Source organism: Stegastes partitus, unplaced genomic scaffold, assembly GCF_000690725.1.
Source record: "Stegastes partitus isolate 25-593 unplaced genomic scaffold, Stegastes_partitus-1.0.2 Scaffold67, whole genome shotgun sequence".
NCBI classification, from domain to species: Eukaryota; Metazoa; Chordata; class Actinopteri; family Pomacentridae; genus Stegastes; species Stegastes partitus.
Genome location: NW_007577798.1, coordinates 903,189 through 923,359, shown reverse-complemented (window position 1 = coordinate 923,359; position 20,171 = coordinate 903,189). Strand labels below are relative to the sequence as shown.

Genomic DNA, 20,171 nt, shown 5'->3' with positions numbered 1-20,171 from the left:
GAGGGAAGAAAAAAAAAATGAAAAAAAAAAAAATGAAAAGAGCAGCCTACTTTCTCATCAGTCATTTGTGTTGAAAAAGGAAATTGGCATGTTTCTGCTGTGGTGGTGCTGCGGCGACACCGTATCAGTGCAGTGGGATGGTTTTCATTTCTTGGATTCCCATGGTGGAAGTGTCCCAACAGAAGGCAACTTGAATTCCTCCTGACAAGTGGTTTGATATTGTGTTGCATCTAGCGGCTCGCCTGTCTTTCTCACATATCATTAAATAGTTCACAAGTCATCCTCTGGGATACTTCGCCTTCTTCTGCTTTGCCCATTTCACATTTGAATACTGGCATGGCTGGTAAATATAGGCGCTACCTCAATTGCTTGAAGGAGCCGGAGAGCCGGGAGTCTTTCATGCCTCTTTCCACGGCTGAAGTGGAGGGGGGCCCCTGTGTTGAGGTGGTCAAAAGCTGCAACCCTGATAATCCACGCTGAGCTGGACGAGGGTGCACATGAGAAACATGACGGGCACTCAAAGATGAGAAAGTGAGCGATGATCCACTGGACAGCCCCACCCTCTGGGATCACATTTCCTCCCACAAGCAACCTGACCTTACTGCTCACACACACACAGAGAACTCTGGAAGTGTGTTTGTGTGTGATCAGAGGCAGAACCAGTGGGCTTTCTGTGCATTCGCCTCTTTGTGGCAACACTGGATACCAACAGTGACAATGTGTTAAGTGACCTCTGCAGGGAAGTTTTCTTTCCCTCCTCCTCCTCCGACTCCACGGGGTCAAATACAAATCAGCTTCACTCACTCTTGCTCGTGAACACTTCAGCAGAGGTTGCCCAAACCTGAAACCAGCCTCCACTTCCTCACTGAGTCAGTAAAAAAAACATTTAAAAAAATATGACACAGCAGAATGGATGCAGTGTGGAGCTCATTGTGGTTAAAGGCAGCTTTTTAAAAAACAGTGCATCAAAAGTGACAGCTCAGGAGAACTGGGAAGCACACTGGCACCTTGATGATAGAAGGACGGACAAAACCTGAATTTGAAGAGTCATTCCTGGAGAGCAGAAATGATGCAACAATAACGACCTCTACTGATTATGATTTAAGTAAAGAAATGAGCACTTTGTCGTCCTCTTTTCTTTAGAATAAACATTTCAGCAGGTCAAAAGATCAAATGACACACAGGCAGCATTATTTCAGATATTATATCAAAGTGATGGAACCTGCTCTCCTCTACTTTTACTATCAATAAACCTCATCGTTTTGTTAATGCCTTCTCCCCACACACACATGTGCACACACACACTCTTCCCATCAGTCATTACAAATTGACGAATAAGAGAAAAGCAGGCAGGAGCATTTGAGGCTATGGTCTGGTATGTTCTTAATGTCTGCACTAGTGTGTGTCTGGATGGACCGAATCAATGCAGAGAAAAGATGCTGCTCTTGCTCCTGCGGGTTTCGCCTCCATTAGTCTTAATGGAGGCCGGAACCTGAGACAGAGGCCCTAATCTATTTTGGCGGATTTTAATGCCGGCGCAACCCACTGAACAGACAGGACCACGCTGAAGATTACGCATCAGCAAACCTGCTAAGATGCTGCACTTGCAGAAAACAGAACAGGACAAGTAGTGAACGGAGGAAAGTTGGGCGTGCTGTGTGACGTGTTTGATGATGAAACAGTCCGGTTCATGTACACTACTGTGATACAGTTTTAAAGGTACATCGAGCATGCTTTCAAAATAATACCATGACTATGTTTCTATTTGTCAACTGAAAAAGTTCAGTAAACAGTAAAAATAATGAAGTATCCTCTGTACACTCGGTGCACAGTTTTTTAGATACTTTGCAGGTTGGTTGTTTTAATCATGTTGCAGAACTTGCCACGGTTCTTCTGGTCGACTCTATCAAGGTCTTCTGTCTTTTCATTTAATCCAGAGCTCTGTGGGGGCCACACCATCTGTGGCAGGACTCCTTGTTCTTCTATTTGCTAAAGATAGCTCCTTATGACTCTGGCCGAGTGCTTATGCACGCGCTCGCTGATTTGTTAACCATATATGTATATCTATTTGTCTTTTTAAACAAGGGAGCTGCTATTAAATACGCTGTTGGTATTGATGTGTTATTTTATTTAGAAATTCTGTTATTTTAGGTGTTAATGTTGCCGTTTTTATTTTTAGGTAAGTTAAGTCACCATTATTGATATAGGTTATTTATAACAGCAGCCACTGAGCCAAAGCGCTTTCCAGTAGAGAAAGAACAAGATTGCCGTTATGAATACACCGAACAAGTTTGAATATCAAGGTTAAGATCCTACGGTGTTAGTTAATATGTGAATTTAACTGAGTAATATGAATATTACTGTTAAAAGCAAACAAAATTAAATATAATAGATTGTACTTTTTAAGAAGGCTTAGCTCCTTCAACATCTACAAGCCTCTTTTGCACCAGACTGTGATGGCCAGTGCACTTTTCTTTGGTGTGGTGTGTTGGGGGGGAGGGGGCTCGCCCTGCAGATAGAAACAGACTCAACAAACTGATTAAGAAGGTGAACTCCATCATTGGGGTTGAACTGGACACAGTTCAGCAGGTGGTCGGGGTGAGAATGCTCAGGAAGCTGTGAAGCAGTGAAGCCCACCCACTTCACGTCATGGAGGTGTTTTGGCAGAGCATCTTCAGTTACAGACTTTTTCCTCCAAAATGCAGGACTGAACGCAGCAGGAGGTCCATCCTGCCTGCTGCCATCAGACTTTATAATGTGCAAAAAAAACCCCACATGGCTGCATGACTGACACTTGACCCTTTATGTGCATAGGTTTTTAAAATGCATCTTTGCACAGTCTAACATTTGTACACTGCGTACCTATTTAGTTAACCATCTGTCCACTATCTATACAACGCTTAATCCTCACTAGGGTCATGGGGGGTGGAGTCTATCCCAGCTGACTCAGGGTGAAGGCAGGGGACACCCTGGACAGGTCACCAGTCTATCGCAGGGCCACACTTAGAGACAGACAACCAAGCAAACTCACATTCACACCTACGGACAATTTAGAATCACCAATTAACCTCAACATGTTTTTGGACTGTGTTTGGAGGAAGCCGGAGAGAACCCACACTGCACGGGGAGAACATGCAAACTCCACGCAGAAAGATCTCTGGTGTCCTTACCGGGACGTGAACTGGCGACCTTCTTGCTGCGAGGCAACGGTGCTAACCACCGCGCAGCCCCTGTTTATTTATCTTATTTTTTATTTTATATTGTATATTTTGTTTTAAATTGTATGTGTGCCTTCAGTGTTGGGTGTGTTGTCTGTGTTTTTTAAAGTAGCTGCTGTAACAAAGTTATTTCCTGTAAAAGGATCAATAAAGTAACTATCCTATCCTATCCTATCCTATAAATTTGCACGAACAGATTAAACAGTATTGTCATTAATTATGGAGATCTACTTGGCTAATTTAGAAAACCGATGTTAAGATTGTACAAGATTGTGCATGGACATCCCAATGAATCCAAAGATGACCTATTAGCCGTAGATGAGCAATAATGGAATGGAATGACTCGCTTTAAACAGGAAGAAACCTCCAGCAGAACTAGGCTCTGGGACATCAACCGTCTGCCTTGACTGGTTGAGGTGAGGATAAAGGGGAGAGACAAAAGTACAGCAACAGACCAGACAGATGGGTAGGGCCAGAAGCTGCAGACCTGCGCAGCTTCAAAGCCAGAAAAACCTGCAGCTACACAAACAGAGAGAGGACAGAGACAACAAAGAACACACTATGAGAGAGAAGTCATGCAACAGTGCTTAAAAAACAGGCAACTGATCGACAGTAAACAGCAAGAAGAAAAGAGTGGACAGGACTAGAGCAGGAAGAACAGAAAGGAATAGAAAAACTTTGATTTGAAAATATGGTAGGAAAGGTGGGACTAGCAGTATTTCAATTGCAATGTAGTAGTTTGGGGCATTAAGTTTCATTCTGCTGCTCCTGTGATGCAGGTGAATGGGAAGTTGTGAATATTGTCATACAGAATAAATTTGGAACCAAGACACCTCCTTGATTACACTGCATGAGAATGAAAGTGTGTTTGTACAGTAAAATATATACATATAGTGTTTTTTGTTCTGTTTTGGGCTTCTGACCAATTCTAAGTGGGTGTGATTTGGAGATCTCACACTTCCAATCAAAACTTAACAACAGTTGAGGAGTTGTTTGCTTATCTTTAGTGGTCACCGTCAATCAGATCTGGTCAAAGCACATCCACAGTCTTGGCAAAGCAGAGAACCTCAGTGTTCAACTCTGAATAAATAATATTTAAAGTGCTGATGTGTGTTGTTTTCTGAAACATGTTTTCAGCGAGTTATTCAAAATCAGGCACAGGTTTGAATTGTGAAAACAAAAGTTCAGAATCTGTAGAAAATGTAATGATTATTAAAAAGAAATGATTAAACAATTACTTGCATAAATAGACAATTTTGTGCCACAATCTAAGAGGCGAGCAGTAAGCTTGTAGTTTAAAGAATTCACAAATACTAAATATGTTGTTGGTGTTTAGGAAATGGATTAAAAAATGAAGCACATCATTTTTCAAATATCTAATTTTGTTGGAACAGTGCAGACAAGTTGGGTGTTTGGGGATTAAATATATCACACAGCTTAAACATGATATAGTTACGTTTTAAACAAACGTTGAAACCATTGAATACACAACATACTTTAGTGCTATTTGCAGTTTAATGTTGTGTGTAAAATGCTTTTTCCTTTTATGGGACGATTTCAAGAGGTTAGTAAAGATCCTTTTTCACCCTGTAGTGTTCAGTCTGTGTGTGTGTGTGTGTGTGCGCCACCTAGAGTTGAGTCCTTCACTGACGACGACCAAAGCTCGATTCATGTAGGAATAAAGGTTACTTATGGAATTAAATCTGCAAAATTCCCACCTGAAAAATAAACATTTTGAAAGCCGTATAAATTATATTTTACTGTGTCAACTCCAATGCAAGTCACAGAGACTGAACTGAAGACAAAATAATTATTAGCATGAAATATATAAACCATAAGCGACACAATCAACTTGTCTTTTTTTTCGTAACATTTATTTCAGGACACAATAACGTACCATGAATATAATATTGAGACATCTGTTACACCACAAACTAACAGATTCATTCATTCACATTTATACATAATATCAAGTAAATAGTCCACAACATCACGATCACGCTTAAGAGGTAAAAGGTGGAAGAATTCTTTAACCCCCCTGATAGAACACAGCGCCTCTGTCCCTTTATCCACAAGCATGTTCCCATTTGATTTACAATCTGCAATGATCACTGTCACATCTGGGGGAAGAGAAAACAGACATCTCCACTCTTTGTTGCAGCTAATAGTTAAGTGCAAGTGCAGCACCTGATGGAGGCCCACTGATTTTAACCGCAACATGATGGTGTACTGAGCTATAAGTGCCGTGTGATGGGTTCGAGACAAGGTGACGCTTTATCTGCAGAACAGACCATATTTTCAGGTGTCTTCCAGTACTGTGTTTTTGATGAGTAAGGTTTCCAAAAATCAAATGAAATGCAAATGTGTGCAGGTCATGGAATGTTTAGGGGGACGTAAACATCAAGGGATACAGGAGTTCACATGACTGAGGCAGACACTCAGAACACGGGCCAATTCATCTGCACTATGTTGCACTGCACTGGGGTTTGGATATGTGGGAAGAGCGGAGAGGTAGGAAACTCATTCCTCCAAGGTTCGGAAGGAATTCTGCATGTCCTCCAGCAGCTGGGTGTAGTCGGCCTTGATCTTAGCTTCGCCATCCTTGACAGGGTCCTGAAGAATCCATCAAACACAAGCAGAGAGAAGAAGTTGTTTATCTTGAGTGGTGAATAATACGATAGAGAGATCATCTCATCAAATGAGAAACAATCCTGTACCTTGAACTTCATGGAGCTGATCCTGTACAGGATCTCGCCCATGTGCTCCCTGATCATGGCCCAGGTGATTTTGTTGTCGCTCTGAGCTGTGGACTCCACAGCGTGTCGGGCCATGTCGTAGAACGCGATCATGTTTGAGAGGATGCCAACAGTTTTGTAGAAAGGGCAGAACCTGTACATAAGGACAGAAGAACATGTGAAGCTTGCAGATTATGTAACGATCCAGGTGGGAAACATAAATACAGACAAGTTCCTTCATATCTACATACTTTTTCTATTGTTCGCACAGAAATCACTTGTCTTCATCTACATACATTCCAAGATGTAAAGATAATTTTGTTTTTAGAAATGTTGCTGCTCATTTGAGAACATTCCGTCTTGAAATTGACTTTTTAAAAATGTTCAATATGTCTGCCTTGTACAGGGTGTCCCCTGCCTTCACCCTAAGTCAGCTGGGATAGAGTCCAGCCCCCCGTGACCCTAGTGAGGATTAAGCGGTGTATAGATAATGGATGGATGGATGGATGGAAGTTCAATATGTTTGTTATGGATTGTTAATATGAAACAAAATGCCAAAAAGCCATTTTAGACCCTCGAAATGGGAAACATGTGTTTAATGATTTGCTTTCACCTGTCGTAGGGGGTATAACCGTTCTGCTGCAGGAAGTCATCCTTTATGAGCTTAGCCACTTCCAGAGTAATTTTATCACTCTCAGCAAGGGAAGCCTGTGAACAAAAGAACAAGATGAGCCTTGATTACCCAGGTTAGCATGCTAACAGTTTAAATTATTAATTCTACAACTCTAACAGAAGCCTGTTACAGATAAAACCAACCTACTAACTAATGGTTAAACATGTGGGCATTTCGAAAAAAAAAATGATACCGTCTGTTAGTTACTTTATGAAAGATGTTTCAGTTGTCGACAGAGTCTGAGAAAAACCCCATTTTTTAGGGTGCCAGCAGCACCTCCACTGGCATCGATACAAAGTAATCATAAACAGTGATGTCGACCTCTTGAAATGTTGCCCAATAAAAGGTCTGAGGACTGAAACGTCATTAACAAAACCAACACGCTTGTCTTTAAGATTTTTTTCTCCTGTTAGACAAACAGACCTACATGTCCCAGGTCTTTAGATCCTCCTGCACTCACAGTGTGTGTTTAGCCATCTTGTATATCTGTAACCCGACCTCACCTTGCCTACAAGCTGCACAATTTCAGCCAGGTCCTCCTCCTCCTGCAGAATCTCCTTGGCTTTTGTACGAAGAGGAACAAACTCAGGGAAATGTTTGTCGTAATATTCATCCAGAGCTCGTGTGTACTTGCTGTAGCTGATTAGCCAGTTTACAGAAGGGAAGTGCTTTCTCTGAGCCAGCTTCTTGTCCAAACCCCAGAACACCTACAAAGGAGAAACCAAAAAGACTCCCAGATACTGATACAGCCAAAGGAAGAAATGTTGATTGCGAAAGAGAGTGAAGCCAAATGTTCAGCTCAAGGGCTGAGTGACTTACCTGGACAATTCCCAGCGTGGCTGAAGTGACAGGATCTGAGAAGTCTCCACCAGGGGGGGACACACTAACAGGAATTCACCACATTAAAGGAAAAGTCAGTCTGATAACTGATACATTACACGTCTAGGTTTGTCCTATTTCTGTTACAAAAAATTTTCACAAGCAAAGCAAATAATTACATCTTAATGTGAAAGACCTTTTTAGATAATTTCCTCACCAAAGCAGTTTCAGTAATATAACATGCTAACAGAAGGACACTTGATAAGGTAAAGCTACTAATTGGGATATTTAAAGTCAATTTGCATTTCAGTATTTGCTGTGCAAAAGTTTGAAAAACTGTAAATAAACAGTACCACATGAGACACCGTTAAAAGATTGTCACACAAGGAGGACAGCATGAATTTGTAAAACCACTGGCACAACCGGTTAAATCCTGGGTCAGCTGGACTGCAATATGTACAAGGTACGGCTGGTAACTTAGACTGTCATGTAGTATATGCCTGATTATTGGACAACCCCTGAAAATTCCAGCCTCCTTGAATTAAATAAAACTAAATAAAGCATTCGTCTCATTATTTAATAGCCACACACATACACTGATTTTCTAACTGCATTGTTTCAAATGAATTACTTATTTAACCCTCAAGGTTACCAAGATAAGTCTTGCAAGTCACTCTTAAATTCTCTCAAAACTAAAGCAAAGTATAAACGTCTTAATACTGTCCAAAAAAAAGGTCTACACAAAAGTCAACTCACGCTCCTACGATGCTGACGCTGCCTTCTCTCTCTGGATTTCCCAGGCACTTAACACGTCCAGCGCGCTCATAGAAGGAGGCGAGCCTGGCGCCAAGGTATGCAGGATACCCGCTGTCTGCAGCCAACGACATTAACAACTGTAACTGGTTCACAACGTCTCATCTGCTGTCTGACCGTGTCCTTAAAAATTCTCATTAATAAATCATACGCAGCCAATGATCTCACCAGCAGGCATTTCAGCCAATCGTCCAGAGATTTCTCTCAGAGCTTCGGCCCATCGGGACGTCGAGTCGGCCATCATACTCACGTTGTAGCCCATATCTCTGAAGTATTCAGACAGTGTGATCCCTGCGGAGGCGAGTTGATGGATTATTCAAACTCACTAATAATATTGAGATTATAATAAGATTTAAGGGTGTTTTAAGTTTGAAGTCACAAGAAACAGAAAATCTATTCTTGAGGTGGCAACAGACAACTTTGCCCCCTTGTGTTTCCAAGTGATATTACTGTTGGTGCATCATTTTCTGTTCTTCTCAACTACAAGCAGCACAAAATCATTAATACCACTTAGAAAATAAGAGGCCACTGAAGAGGTCAGTGAAACAGTCCTATTTTTAAGTGGCGTGAAATCAACCAAGGAACTAAAGAAGGAGTTGGCGAGAAGAAGAAAACATTAAGTTACGTTTATTCATTCCTTTGGTCTACAATGGAGGCATGAAAGCAGAAAATAAAGGCTAAGGGCAACACCTCATTGTGGTAAGAAGCAGCCAGGTTTTGTTAGAATTAGAATAAAACTTTATTAATCCCTTCGGTACAAAAACCTCAGGGAAACTGCTAAATTGCTAAATGTTACTTAGTGATTGAGTAGAAATAACGCCAGCTGAATGTCAGTTTTGAACCCTCTCTCCATTGAGCTGGCTCACCCTTGTTTACAACTCAACTTCCATCACTCTCCCTCTTCAGCTTTTTTACCTCCTCCAATAACAGGGCTGATAGTTCTCATATTTACTACTGTTGTCTCACCGTCTGCCAACTCATCCACATGGAGAAAACCACAGATGTGTACCAGAAAAAACATCATCCTCCTCGTGTTTTGTTGCTGCTGTTGTGCTGCAAATGCACTTTCTCTGTGCCACAAATGAAGCCTCCATTTATCCAAGAGATGTCAGACTTGGTGACAGAACATAGTGAAGCAAAAATGTTGTCTATTGCCACTTGAATAAAAAACTACTTTCAAAAAACAGAAATATACATGTTGACTGTTCTCGAACGTGAATGAATGGTCGGTACCTGTATAAATAGAAGCCTCTCGAGCAGCCACAGGCATGTTGGATGTATTAGCAACCAGCGCCGTTCTCTTCATGATGCTCTCAACTTTGCCATCGACTTCCATAGTAAGCTGTTGGGCAAGAGGACAGTTAACATTACACAATATGAACACTTTTACTTTTACTCCCAAAAAATACTGAACTTATTTTTCTATGTAACGATAATATTTTCTACGCTTAAAGGGACGGTGATGCAGTTGTGCCTTTCTATTCTTCACCAACCTCAGGGAAATCCCGCAGCACTTCAGACATTTCATTTCCACGCTCTCCGCAGCCCACGTAGATAATGACGTCACTGTTGGAGTACTTGGACAAGGACTGTGAGATCACAGTCTTTCCACATCCGAAGGCGCCTGGTATAGCAGTGGTGCCACCCTGCACACATCTATACAGCACAAAGATCACAGTTTGATATATCGCTTACAAAATTTAGCACACTGCATGAAACACGTGGCTCTACACATGTGAACAGTCACCATTCATATTTATGAGTGAACAAGACTACATATAAATACATAAAGTACATCTACAACTAAGAACTCCTGCAGGTATGAAGACACACGAGTACATCATTTTCCCTTTAGTGGAACACTCACGGGAAAAGTGCGTCCAGAACTCTCTGTCCAGTCAGCAGTGGATGATTAGCAGGTAGTTTTTCTGTCACTGGGCGGATTTGTCGAACTGGCCACACCTGCATCATGGTGAACTTCTCCTTTACACCTTCAAATTCAAGCTCCAGAACCACATCCTGAGCGCAAAAAGATCATAAAGTCAGCTTTTATCAAACAGAAGAGCATTTTGCTGTAGGAGCAACACTCACAGAAAGGTCGTAGTTTCCAGGCGGGGCCAGGTAGGTGACGGTGCCTCTGTTGCGAGGTGGAAGCATCAGCTTGTGCTTGATTAAAGAGTTTTCAAACACCATGCCATAGATATCTCCCCCTGTCATGTGACTGCCAGCCTGGAGGGGGAACACATGACATTAGTCAGAGTGACTGAAGATAAGAGACAGCAAAGACCACATCAAATATTTCTTACCCGAAGGCTCTGGCCGGGGGAAAATTCCCATTTAATGTCTCTATTAAGAGCACCAATGTTTACTCCTCTTGGGATATAGATACTCTGGGTGAGGTCATTGATGTCTTTTAATGGACGCTGTATACCGTCAAAGATGGAGTTCATGATACCTGGTCCCAGCTCTACAGAGAGAGGTTTTCCAGTTCGAAGGACAGGGTCGCCGACAGACACACCAGCTGTGGCATGAAGTCAAGGGAAACAAAAAACATAAAATCTTTGACATACTTTGTTGTGAGTAAGGAGGCTGTAAGCGAAACGTGATGCTAATTCAGCTTGAAGATGAATCTTGACATGCTTTGTCACATGGTTAACCACAGACGAAGGTAATACGTCAGCAGAAAGGATACATGTCTCCTCGTAGACCTGGATAGTCGCCATGTCTCCCTCTAAACGGATGATTTCTCCCACCAGCTCACTGTGACCAACACGAACCAGCTCATACATGGCCGCTCCTGCCATCGCAGTAGCTGTCACCACTGTAAATCAAAGAGGTGTGTAGAAACAAGACAGATAAATATCGAAAATGAAACAGTTTTGAAAAATAGTTGTATCAACACAATACTGAGAAAGGTAATAGTTTAAAAATCATCAAGACACAGAGGCTATACTGCACAAACCATTTGCACTTCAGGAAAACATACTCTACTGACAGTACAATGACACTATGTACAAACTTTATGTTCAGTCAATGAATGAACATGTGAAATCTTTTGATTCAAATAATTAATACATAAGATGTCATTTTTATATATTAGTATTACCTTCAATATCATTTACAGATTTAAACCCAGATAAGCTTGATGTTGCTCAACAACGGTTCGGTGATATGAAAAATATGCACCACAAGATAATAAAAATTGTCTGTTAGAGATTTTCTACATAGTTAAAAACCAGATTCGCTCTTCCTTTTATAAATCAGGATATAATGGGCCAATGTGTGGAATATTAAAAATGAATGAGCAAGAGCTGCTTTGTGACAATATTAAAATCTGTCATGAATTTTTGCATCAAGCGATAAGTTTCCTTCATTTGTCAGGTCTTCTGATGAAAAAAATACAATCTAGCTGTTTTAGCCATATACAGTTTTTCACAAAACTCACAATATCACATTGACAGGTGACAAATTAAAGGAAAAACCAGGTGATAAATTTATAGAAAAACCAACATAAAAATGTTTTAGTAGGGTCCTGGGCCACTATTTGCTGCCAGAACAGCTTCAATTCGCATTGACATTGATTCTCCAAGTCTCTGAACTCTACTGGAGGGATGGAAAATCGTTCTTCCAAAAGACATTCCCTCATTTGGCATTTTAATTGTGGTGGTGGAGAGCATTATCTAAGACGCTGGTCGATAGTCTCCTGTCTGAGTTGACATCTGGTGACTGTGAAGGCTCTAGTACATGATTCACGTGTTTTTCATACCTATCAAACCATTTCAGTGACCAATCATGATCTATGGATGAAGACTGTGCAGGAGAACACTTCCATGAGGATAGAAATGGGTCCTAACCGTAAGAGCAAAGTGATGACCACAGCACAAAACAACCATTGGATTCCCTCCAGTATTGAGGTTTTTGTCCTTTAACTTGTTGTGGTGTATCAATATCACAATATAAAACTACACATAATGGGACAGATGCTTAACAATGACATCCAGCCATTGAAAGAGAAGGGAAATAATCCAGACCTGGTCCGGAGACCCCATGGACGTATCCAAACTGGCTCTCTCGCTCCTCATCCCGGATCTTTGGAAGTTTAGATGTGTCCATCTTGATCGTTTCTGTCCTGCCAAATCCCTTGAGGAACAATTATGAGACATAGAATTCATTTAACTTGAATACATTTAACAAACAAACCTTGTACCTCAACATCATTAATGATCACCAGGCTAAATTAACAGAGCAAATGCATCAGCTTACTTTTTGGAACACAGTGTACGTGGCTTTACACAAGGGCAGGGATGATTACAGTATGTGGGCACCATAATCTGCTAGTAGCGTAGTAACTGACAAATGAATGGCCAAGTGTAGCAGCGTAAGGTCACAAGCTAACTCAGCGAAACCCTTTCATGTATTTCACGAAATGAAGACAAAGTGAAGCAAGCTGTCTCTGTTCATCGCTGAGGATATGTTTTCTTGACAGATGGTAGCACAATGTTTATTACTACACACGCAACGATGAGAGCAAAGCTGATTTGTTCGTGTGCGCGTACAAGTCAGGTGACTAGCTAGCAAACACTAGCTATCTTCATCATCCCCCCCATACAGGTTAAGCTAAACTGTCGATTATTTACGCAATATTTGGAACAAAACCGGAAGGAAAACTGTTCTGAATACAAAACCGTGTGTCGTTAATATTAATATCTCACCTTATATTGCTATACAGTTGTCCAGGTTTGTCTTTGCCGTAGCAGGCTGAGGAGGAGCTTCTCTTTGCTAATCACCTGCCAAACACCGGACTGTCACGGGAAGAAAACATCTCCATTGTGGCTCAAGGGGCTTCCTCTGCCGCAATGCAGTTGGCTATGTGCAGATCCAATATGGCGTCTGACGGGCAGCAGTTTCCTAGTCGACGACATGTTCCGTTGGTGCATACACCAGGCGCATTACTGACCTCTGCTGGATCATAGCGAAAGGTTCGCCTGATATAACGAGCTATGGCTATCTCAGTTTTTATTTAAATAGACTAAAGAGCTATCACCTTATCTTTACAACCTTATTTTTTGGATACAGATATCACCTTTTACCCAGATAATAGCCATACACTTTACTATGATTAACTTTTATAGCTTAACTATCTCATTAATGCTTATTATAAAAACAGGCCTTCCTCCTAACAGAAAATAAAATTAAGCATTTAGACATTATCTGGATGCTCTGCGATCACTGTGATAATGATAACAATTAATCAAAAAATACACAGCAGTAGCGTTAGACTGACATGTTGCTTGCTTTGCTCTTGTCATGTGCACAGAGAAAAATGTTTCTGCACATGAACTCCAGTACATTTAGATTTTTTGAAACACATTTAAGGCAACTCTATGACTATATCTTCAAGAGGGTTATGATTTGTAGTATACAGGAGAGTTGCAAAGGAAAAGCACAAGGAGGAAGACAATGAAAAGAAGATAAAAGAAAAAAGAAGGCAACCATTGCATGATTTTCTGGATCATTTTGAAAGGTTTAATGTCATGTCCACATTTTCACATCATTTCATGGCAGCACAAAACTGTATACAGACTGTTTATGAAACCGTACTACACATACTGTGGGGCAGTGAGATGCTCACAAATTGAGGTAGCAATTACAAAATGTCTAACAGTCACATGATACAGGGAGTTGGTAAAAATGCACACTAAAAATGTTTTCGCTTTGTAATGCTGCACTCATGAATAATTTATTATTAATTAATAGGCCTTTATCACAGCAAATGGTTTGACTTGCAGTAACAAAAGCACAGATGTTATTGTTAACATTAACAGTGACTCTTTTCTATTCAAGTGTCCCAGTTCGCCATGACAGTGACAGTGAGTCTGCATGCACAATACAAGGCGTCTGAAACTGAGCCAGCAAGGTGGAATTCAACCAGTCACTGCATGTATTATTTATACCTGTGCTTTTCTTACAGGCACCATGTCAGAATGTTTTCAGTAAAGAAAGAAAAATCAGCCAAGTGCAGGGACAACTTGTGCTTTTAGGTGAGGTATGCTCAAGGTGTCAGTTTATTGGAATGTGCAGTTTAAAATGGAAAAGATAGAAAACCAATGGCTCACATTTCAACAGTGGTACAAAACTGAACATTTGATGGTCATAAAATCAATCATCTTTTTAAAATTTGTGCACAGTAGATTCAGAATATTTACCTGTTTCTGAGCAGTGTTGCAAACTATGTAGTTATTACATTTCTTCATTAAATATTAAAGTGGCAGAGCAGAATGGCTTGTTATATAGAGTCCACTAGATGGAGCCAAATAGAGAGATTCACAGGTTGGTTTTCCGTGTACTGAAGATCCAATAAAGCAAGTTGGTCAGTCTGACCACTCATTTTCATCGAGTTCAGAATCATCCTCAGAGTCACTGTACTCGACCGCAATGCGCCGGGAAAGAATGGTGGCCACGTCGTTCCCCACCGGCTCCCGCTTGTTCTGCTGTTCCTGCTGCTCTTGGACTTTCTTCAGCTGGATTCCTAAAAAGAGCACAAAAATAAAGTTAAACATTGCACCACTGTGTCGTAGGAGGTCATGCACAGAGCAGCAGATAGTTTCACCATATCTGCATTTATCTGACCAGCACAAAAAGCAGATCCCTGACTCACCCATGCGGATGGCGGACAGCAGGTCACTTCTCGCATCCCTCACAGGTTTCATCTCAGCTCTGCTTCCTTCACTGTGTAGGTGTGAGGGTGCAGCTGGGGGAGGGAGAGGAGGAGGCGGGGGACCCGGGGGAGGAGGGATCATGCGCGGCCCCGGAGGAGGTAGTGGTGGGAGCGGGTAGCCTGGGCCTACATGCAAAACTCCATTATGTGGCGTTGGAGGTAGCGCGCCGAGAGGAAAACCAAAGGCCGTCTGAGCTGATGGGATTGGTGGGCCTGGGGCAGGAGGTGGGGGTACAGAGCTGTTTGACAGAAAAAACAAAGAGGATTATGCTGCTGATGAGGGAAAAGTGATATTGTATTCGAATCGCTCTCTGATTACGCAAACAACAAACACACGTACTTGTGATCTGCAGCGAGACGAATCGAACCGTTCATTCGGTCTGCAGCGTGCAGCTCTGCAGCGGCGTAGGTTACTCTCTTGTAGTTGACATCAATGCTGTGGTATTCATGCTCCACAGGTGGCGAGGGTTCTGAGTTCCCAGGAACATAATCATGAGACTTGGCATAGTTACAAGCAGCATGGGCAGGCACTGGAGGGATCGGGTAGTCGAGGAGGTCAGGCCTGGATAAACAATGAAAGACAGAGAGAGATTCTCATGCAGACGCCGCTGCCGCAAATCCAGATGGTGGATTTATTGTTACAAAATCAAAGCTGGACATTTACACAACAAATATACTACTATTTGGATCACATGGTCTTATTCTTAGAAAAAGATCTACTCCCTCTCCAACGAACACACACACACTCAGGATTTTAAGATTTAGTATCTTTTATATTTCAGTAAAAGTAAAGTATAATCTACACTGTGATTGTCATATTAAAATACAGTCATACAATCTTTTAAAGAGGTGATAATTGGTTGAGATAATTGCTGCTTTTTGTTTTAATTTTTTCCCATTTATTCTTATTATTATCATTAGTATTATTTTATGGGGAACACATGTAGAGGCCAGAACATTTCACACATAGAAGAAAGTGTAGCTGCATCAACCACTATCATTACAAAATGTATTCAAAGTACAATTTTGGTTGCATCTCCTCCTCTGTGCAAAAAAAAAGCACTAACCTGCCATCTGGAGAGAGCGAGCCTTCAGACGACGCTCCTCTCCGGAGAGTCTGAGGATGGTGGTGATCAGGACGAAGCTCTTTATCGAACGCCATCATGTTCCACTCCTGCCTGCGGTTTCGAGCCTTTCTCACCTTCTTCACCTCACGCTGAAGGGTGCTGCTTTCCACGCATCGTTTCTGCTCCTGAGAGAGGTGGACATGAAAGACAGAGAATGAACAGGCTCTTTCTGAGGCAATATATGAAAACAAAGCAGTTGAGACGAATGTGCTCTCACCCTCTGCCTCCTCCTTTCTTTCCTCTTGTCCTCTGTGTCCTGAAGCATCTTCTCCTTCCACAAGTCAAAAAAGTACGACGGGTCCGAGTAGAACTTCATTGCATCGGTGGAATCCTCTCTGCATTTAAAACAGTAGCCAGCATATTAATTGAAGTTGTAAACTGCTTTTCGCTTTTATTGAAACATGCATGTACCTGTAGGCGGTGAGGGTGCTGAGGGGAGGAGGCCTGTTGCTGCTGTTGTACATGTCGGCCACAGAGTTGGGAGTGCTGCCCTTTGACAAAACCTGCTGGTCCTGGACAACAGAGCTTTTGAACGCTTTCCTCATGTTTATGTCCTGAAGGGAGACTGCAAAAAACAGCGAGACGGAGGATTAATATGAAGCATGTGAGGGCAAACAACAGAGCAGACAATAAGGTATTAAATTAGCAGGCAGATGCTCTCCAGTGGACTAACCCTCCTCCACGCTGGAGTCCAGCTGGGTGACCTTAACTGCCAAGCGGTCGATACGGTCCTGAAGAGAGTTTGCACGCCCATAAAAGGTGTTGGCTTCATTAAAAAGCTCCCCAAATACATTTTCTGCATGCTTACCTGCAACAGAAATGTGTCAGAGCACCATATTACGCAACACAGGAAAAGTAAAAGAAATGGACAATAGAAAAAAAAAAGCATTGTTCCAACTATCTATAGTTTTGTACATTTCTAGATCACTTATATTGCTGTGGATTATACATTTGCACTAAGTGTGTGGTTGCTGCACATTAGACCATGCAGGGCGCATGTCAAGCAGCTCAGATCCACTTAATGTGCATGCTATCATTAGACTGCCTGTGTTTGTGTCTCCGCCCACCTACTCTCCGTCTGATCTGCCCGCGATACAAAGCTTTATGGTAAGCTCTAAGCTCCTGTAACTTCACTAAATCCACACACACACACACACACACACGCACACACACACATATACACTAATCAGAGCACCAGATGTCCAGGAGTAAATTTGCTTCCTAAAATAGTCTCTCACTCTTACCTCTACGTGTTTCTCTGTCCTTCCACAGCTGTAACGTACACAACATAAACACACAGGTGTGCAAATCCTCATAGAGACGTTGCAACACTAAATTTAACATTTAAAGCCCCTCTGCTTTCTGTGCAAACTGACCGATTAGAGAGTACATCAGATAGATTTTAGTGCTGATGACGTTGCTGAACAATAATGTACACAGACTGAAACAGTTAGATGATGAATGTGTTGCCCTTATTGTCACATTCATGTTGGTTTCGTGTTAAAAGCTTAACAATCAAGAGATACTGGGATGTTATGCCGATAGTCTCTGATAATCACCTTTAGAGGATTAAGAAAATATAAGCACTCCTAACACTAAATGGATGTAAGTCAATATGTCAAATCCTCTGAGAGCCCACACGGAAATTTTATCCACTGTTGTATTTATGCCATAACGTGTGATGCCCTAAAACTTGGTGAGTTTTGTGTTGTGTTGGTCCAAATGGCAAAAAAAACTAAGATGCATAAGTAATTAGTTTTCCAGTGACTGTTTGTGAACTTGTGTCATTTTAATGCAGCGTAATTTTGCTACGAAGTCAGTACAGTTGTATTCAACTGAGGCAATGCTTTACAGATAGTTAGTGGAGGTTTTGATGGCTCAGAATGAGCCTTTGGAGGGCTGTGCACAACAGTAAGTGAGATCAGTGCACATGCAGGCAAAGTAATGAGTCTTTATAACCATATTTATCATAAATCCACTTGTTTTCCTGTTATTTTTGACTATTTCATAAATAAAGCTGTCTTTCATGATTGAGTAAATGAAACCACAATTAACAAAGCTGCTTAAAAACAAATATATTTAATCTTCAAGCGTTATTATTTTGGTGGTGATTCCCTATGTTGTTAACTCAAACTTCTTTCTCCTGTAATGATCTCAGCTTTAAAAAGCATCCTAACATTTTATGATACAAACACTGCTGAAATTGAACCACTATAATCTTACTCAGACTGCTGAGCTGACGGATGATGGCGGACAGCGTGTTGTTGGTTACACATTCCAGCTCATTGCCAATCCCATCAGGCACGGCACCGTGGCACAGGTGCCGAGGCTCAATGTTTCTCTTGACCAGAGGCATGACCCCTTCTCACATCTCAGCCACTGCACCTGCTGGGGGGACAGAGAGCAGAGCTGACAGCTCACTGTGGGCTGCAACCTGCAGAGCAGAAGTATCAGCACATTAATCCATATTCATCAAGCAATAACGTTGGTAATAAAACGTGGAGTCTAAATGCATTGGGTGCACTGACCTGTGCATTAAGCATAGGGCCCAGGTTAATGCACATAATTGCTTCTGCATTGTTATTCATTTTCCCACCGATAGCTACAGTAATGATTTCCATTACTTCTGTACGTTAACAATTTTCCAGGCGACATGAAAACGAACACTAATAACAGATATAAATTGCATATTTTTAAATAACAGCTGCAGTTCTTTATTTTACTAATTTAACATTTGCTGTGCCTGTTATCCTTTTGTGATTTGATTAATTTAAAAAGAGTGATGAAAAAAAAAGTGTAATGGACAGACAAAATCAAAATGAAACCTTTCAGGGTTTTGTTTTATTTGCTATGTTGTGCATTGCACCACTTGCTGTTGAATGTCTCAGTTTATCACCACCTGTCAAAGTGGTTCATCTATTGTATGTTACTGGGTATTTTTGTAAAGGACGTCACGTGCTCAGCAACAGCTGTTTTATTCAGAAAGCTTATTGTGATGGAAGAGGAAAGACAGGTTTTGCAATTTTTAAGCAACTCTGAAAATTACCTTGCACGCCTTTATTAAACGGATTGGAAACGAGAGATTGTCTGTGATTACAGGTAGGGGACAACTAGCACACAGGTAACAAGAACAATGGCAACTGACCACAACAACTATATTTCTATATTTGCACCATGGCGAAGAGGACAAAATGTTTAATTAGAGAGGGGAGTCCACCACAATAAATTCCACATTGTGCCATTTTTAACGAATATAAACTATAACAAGTGGTTTAAAATTCAGGGGTTCTTTCCTAATTCATAAAAAAGCTGTGCATGTTGACTTAATTTGTCTGTGTCAGTGAATCTCTGCAGACAGTTTTCGTCTGTCTTTGGTGCTGTTGCAGACGAGGATGCTTTAGCGTTTATTTTTTTGGATTTGATAGACAACAATAAATGTATATTTTTCTGTACTCAGGTTATTACTATTCTGCTGGTTACAGAGAAATCAAAAGCTTAAATACAGCGTACAGCCAGAGCCTTTTTAGTTCAATCTATGAAATGATTTATGAATTATTAAATAGGAAATAAGTGAGTATCTAAAAGGTTATTGCCAAATGCCTACTTTGTATTGTTATCCCTCTGTAGCAGCTCAGGAGGAAACATTGTCCCTGGAAGCACAAAAGTGGGATTTTCATATAAAACGACTTTACGTTTAAAGGAAAATACCCACTTGGCTTGTCTGACTGACGCTGCTGCAGCCTCACAGCTTCAGATGCACTTTAGATAATTCATTTTTGCACAGAAACTGCTTTAAGAGCGGAATCTCTGTGCAGCCAGTATGGACAGGAGGAACAATTATTAAATCAACCCAAGACAATTTTATTAATATAGCACGCTTTGATGCAGCTGGAGTTGGGCAAAGTGCTGCACATGTTATAAGATAAAAAAAACAGTTAAATGCAAAAAAAAAAGCAGGACAGAAAACAGATTCAAAACTTGTAAGATCAATGAGTGATCAAGTAACTACTATCAGTGTACAGAATGACGGCTGTATTGTTGGATTTGGGGGGGAAAAAGTGAGCATAT

The 20,171-nt window shown here is 41.2% G+C and overlaps 2 protein-coding genes across 2 annotated transcripts; both read right to left on the bottom strand.

Annotated features, from left to right (window-relative positions):
* Positions 1 to 5,070: 5,070 nt before the first annotated feature.
* On the bottom strand, positions 5,071 to 13,055 carry LOC103353330 (V-type proton ATPase catalytic subunit A-like). The gene is made up of 15 exons (XM_008276249.1): positions 12,971 to 13,055; positions 12,290 to 12,398; positions 10,951 to 11,079; positions 10,565 to 10,779; positions 10,350 to 10,487; positions 10,126 to 10,277; positions 9,752 to 9,914; positions 9,492 to 9,600; positions 8,427 to 8,549; positions 8,202 to 8,316; positions 7,446 to 7,509; positions 7,130 to 7,333; positions 6,567 to 6,661; positions 5,936 to 6,107; positions 5,071 to 5,831 (listed from the first exon to the last, which is right to left on the bottom strand). The coding sequence occupies exons 2-15, from the start codon at positions 12,369 to 12,371 to the stop codon at positions 5,739 to 5,741; spliced, it is 1,854 nt and encodes a 617-aa protein (XP_008274471.1). The 5' UTR covers positions 12,372 to 12,398; positions 12,971 to 13,055; the 3' UTR covers positions 5,071 to 5,738.
* A 1,324-nt stretch (positions 13,056 to 14,379) lies between these two features.
* wasf3a (WASP family member 3a) lies at positions 14,380 to 18,459 on the bottom strand. Its single transcript, XM_008276248.1, has 8 exons — positions 18,327 to 18,459; positions 16,777 to 16,911; positions 16,515 to 16,668; positions 16,321 to 16,438; positions 16,044 to 16,228; positions 15,317 to 15,538; positions 14,917 to 15,215; positions 14,380 to 14,787 (listed from the first exon to the last, which is right to left on the bottom strand). The coding sequence occupies exons 1-8, from the start codon at positions 18,457 to 18,459 to the stop codon at positions 14,630 to 14,632; spliced, it is 1,404 nt and encodes a 467-aa protein (XP_008274470.1). The 3' UTR covers positions 14,380 to 14,629.
* Positions 18,460 to 20,171: the final 1,712 nt, after the last annotated feature.

Bases quoted from the DNA above. Each gene is read 5' to 3' on its own strand.
- LOC103353330 (XM_008276249.1), bottom strand. From the start codon at position 12,371: ATGGACACATCTAAACTTCCAAAGATCCGGGATGAGGAGCGAGAGAGC. The intron at 10,488-10,564 runs GTAAGAAATATT...TTCCCCCTCCAG, and splicing joins CCCCCGGCCAGAGCCTTCGG to GCTGGCAGTCACATGACAGG. The intron at 6,108-6,566 runs GTGAAAGCAAAT...CCTTATGTACAG, and splicing joins GGTTATACCCCCTACGACAG to GTTCTGCCCTTTCTACAAAA.
- wasf3a (XM_008276248.1), bottom strand. From the start codon at position 18,459: ATGCCTCTGGTCAAGAGAAACATTGAGCCTCGGCACCTGTGCCACGGT. The intron at 16,669-16,776 runs GTTAGTCCACTG...TGTTTTTTGCAG, and splicing joins GGACTCCAGCGTGGAGGAGG to TCTCCCTTCAGGACATAAAC. The intron at 16,439-16,514 runs GTACATGCATGT...TTTTAAATGCAG, and splicing joins AGCACCCTCACCGCCTACAG to AGAGGATTCCACCGATGCAA.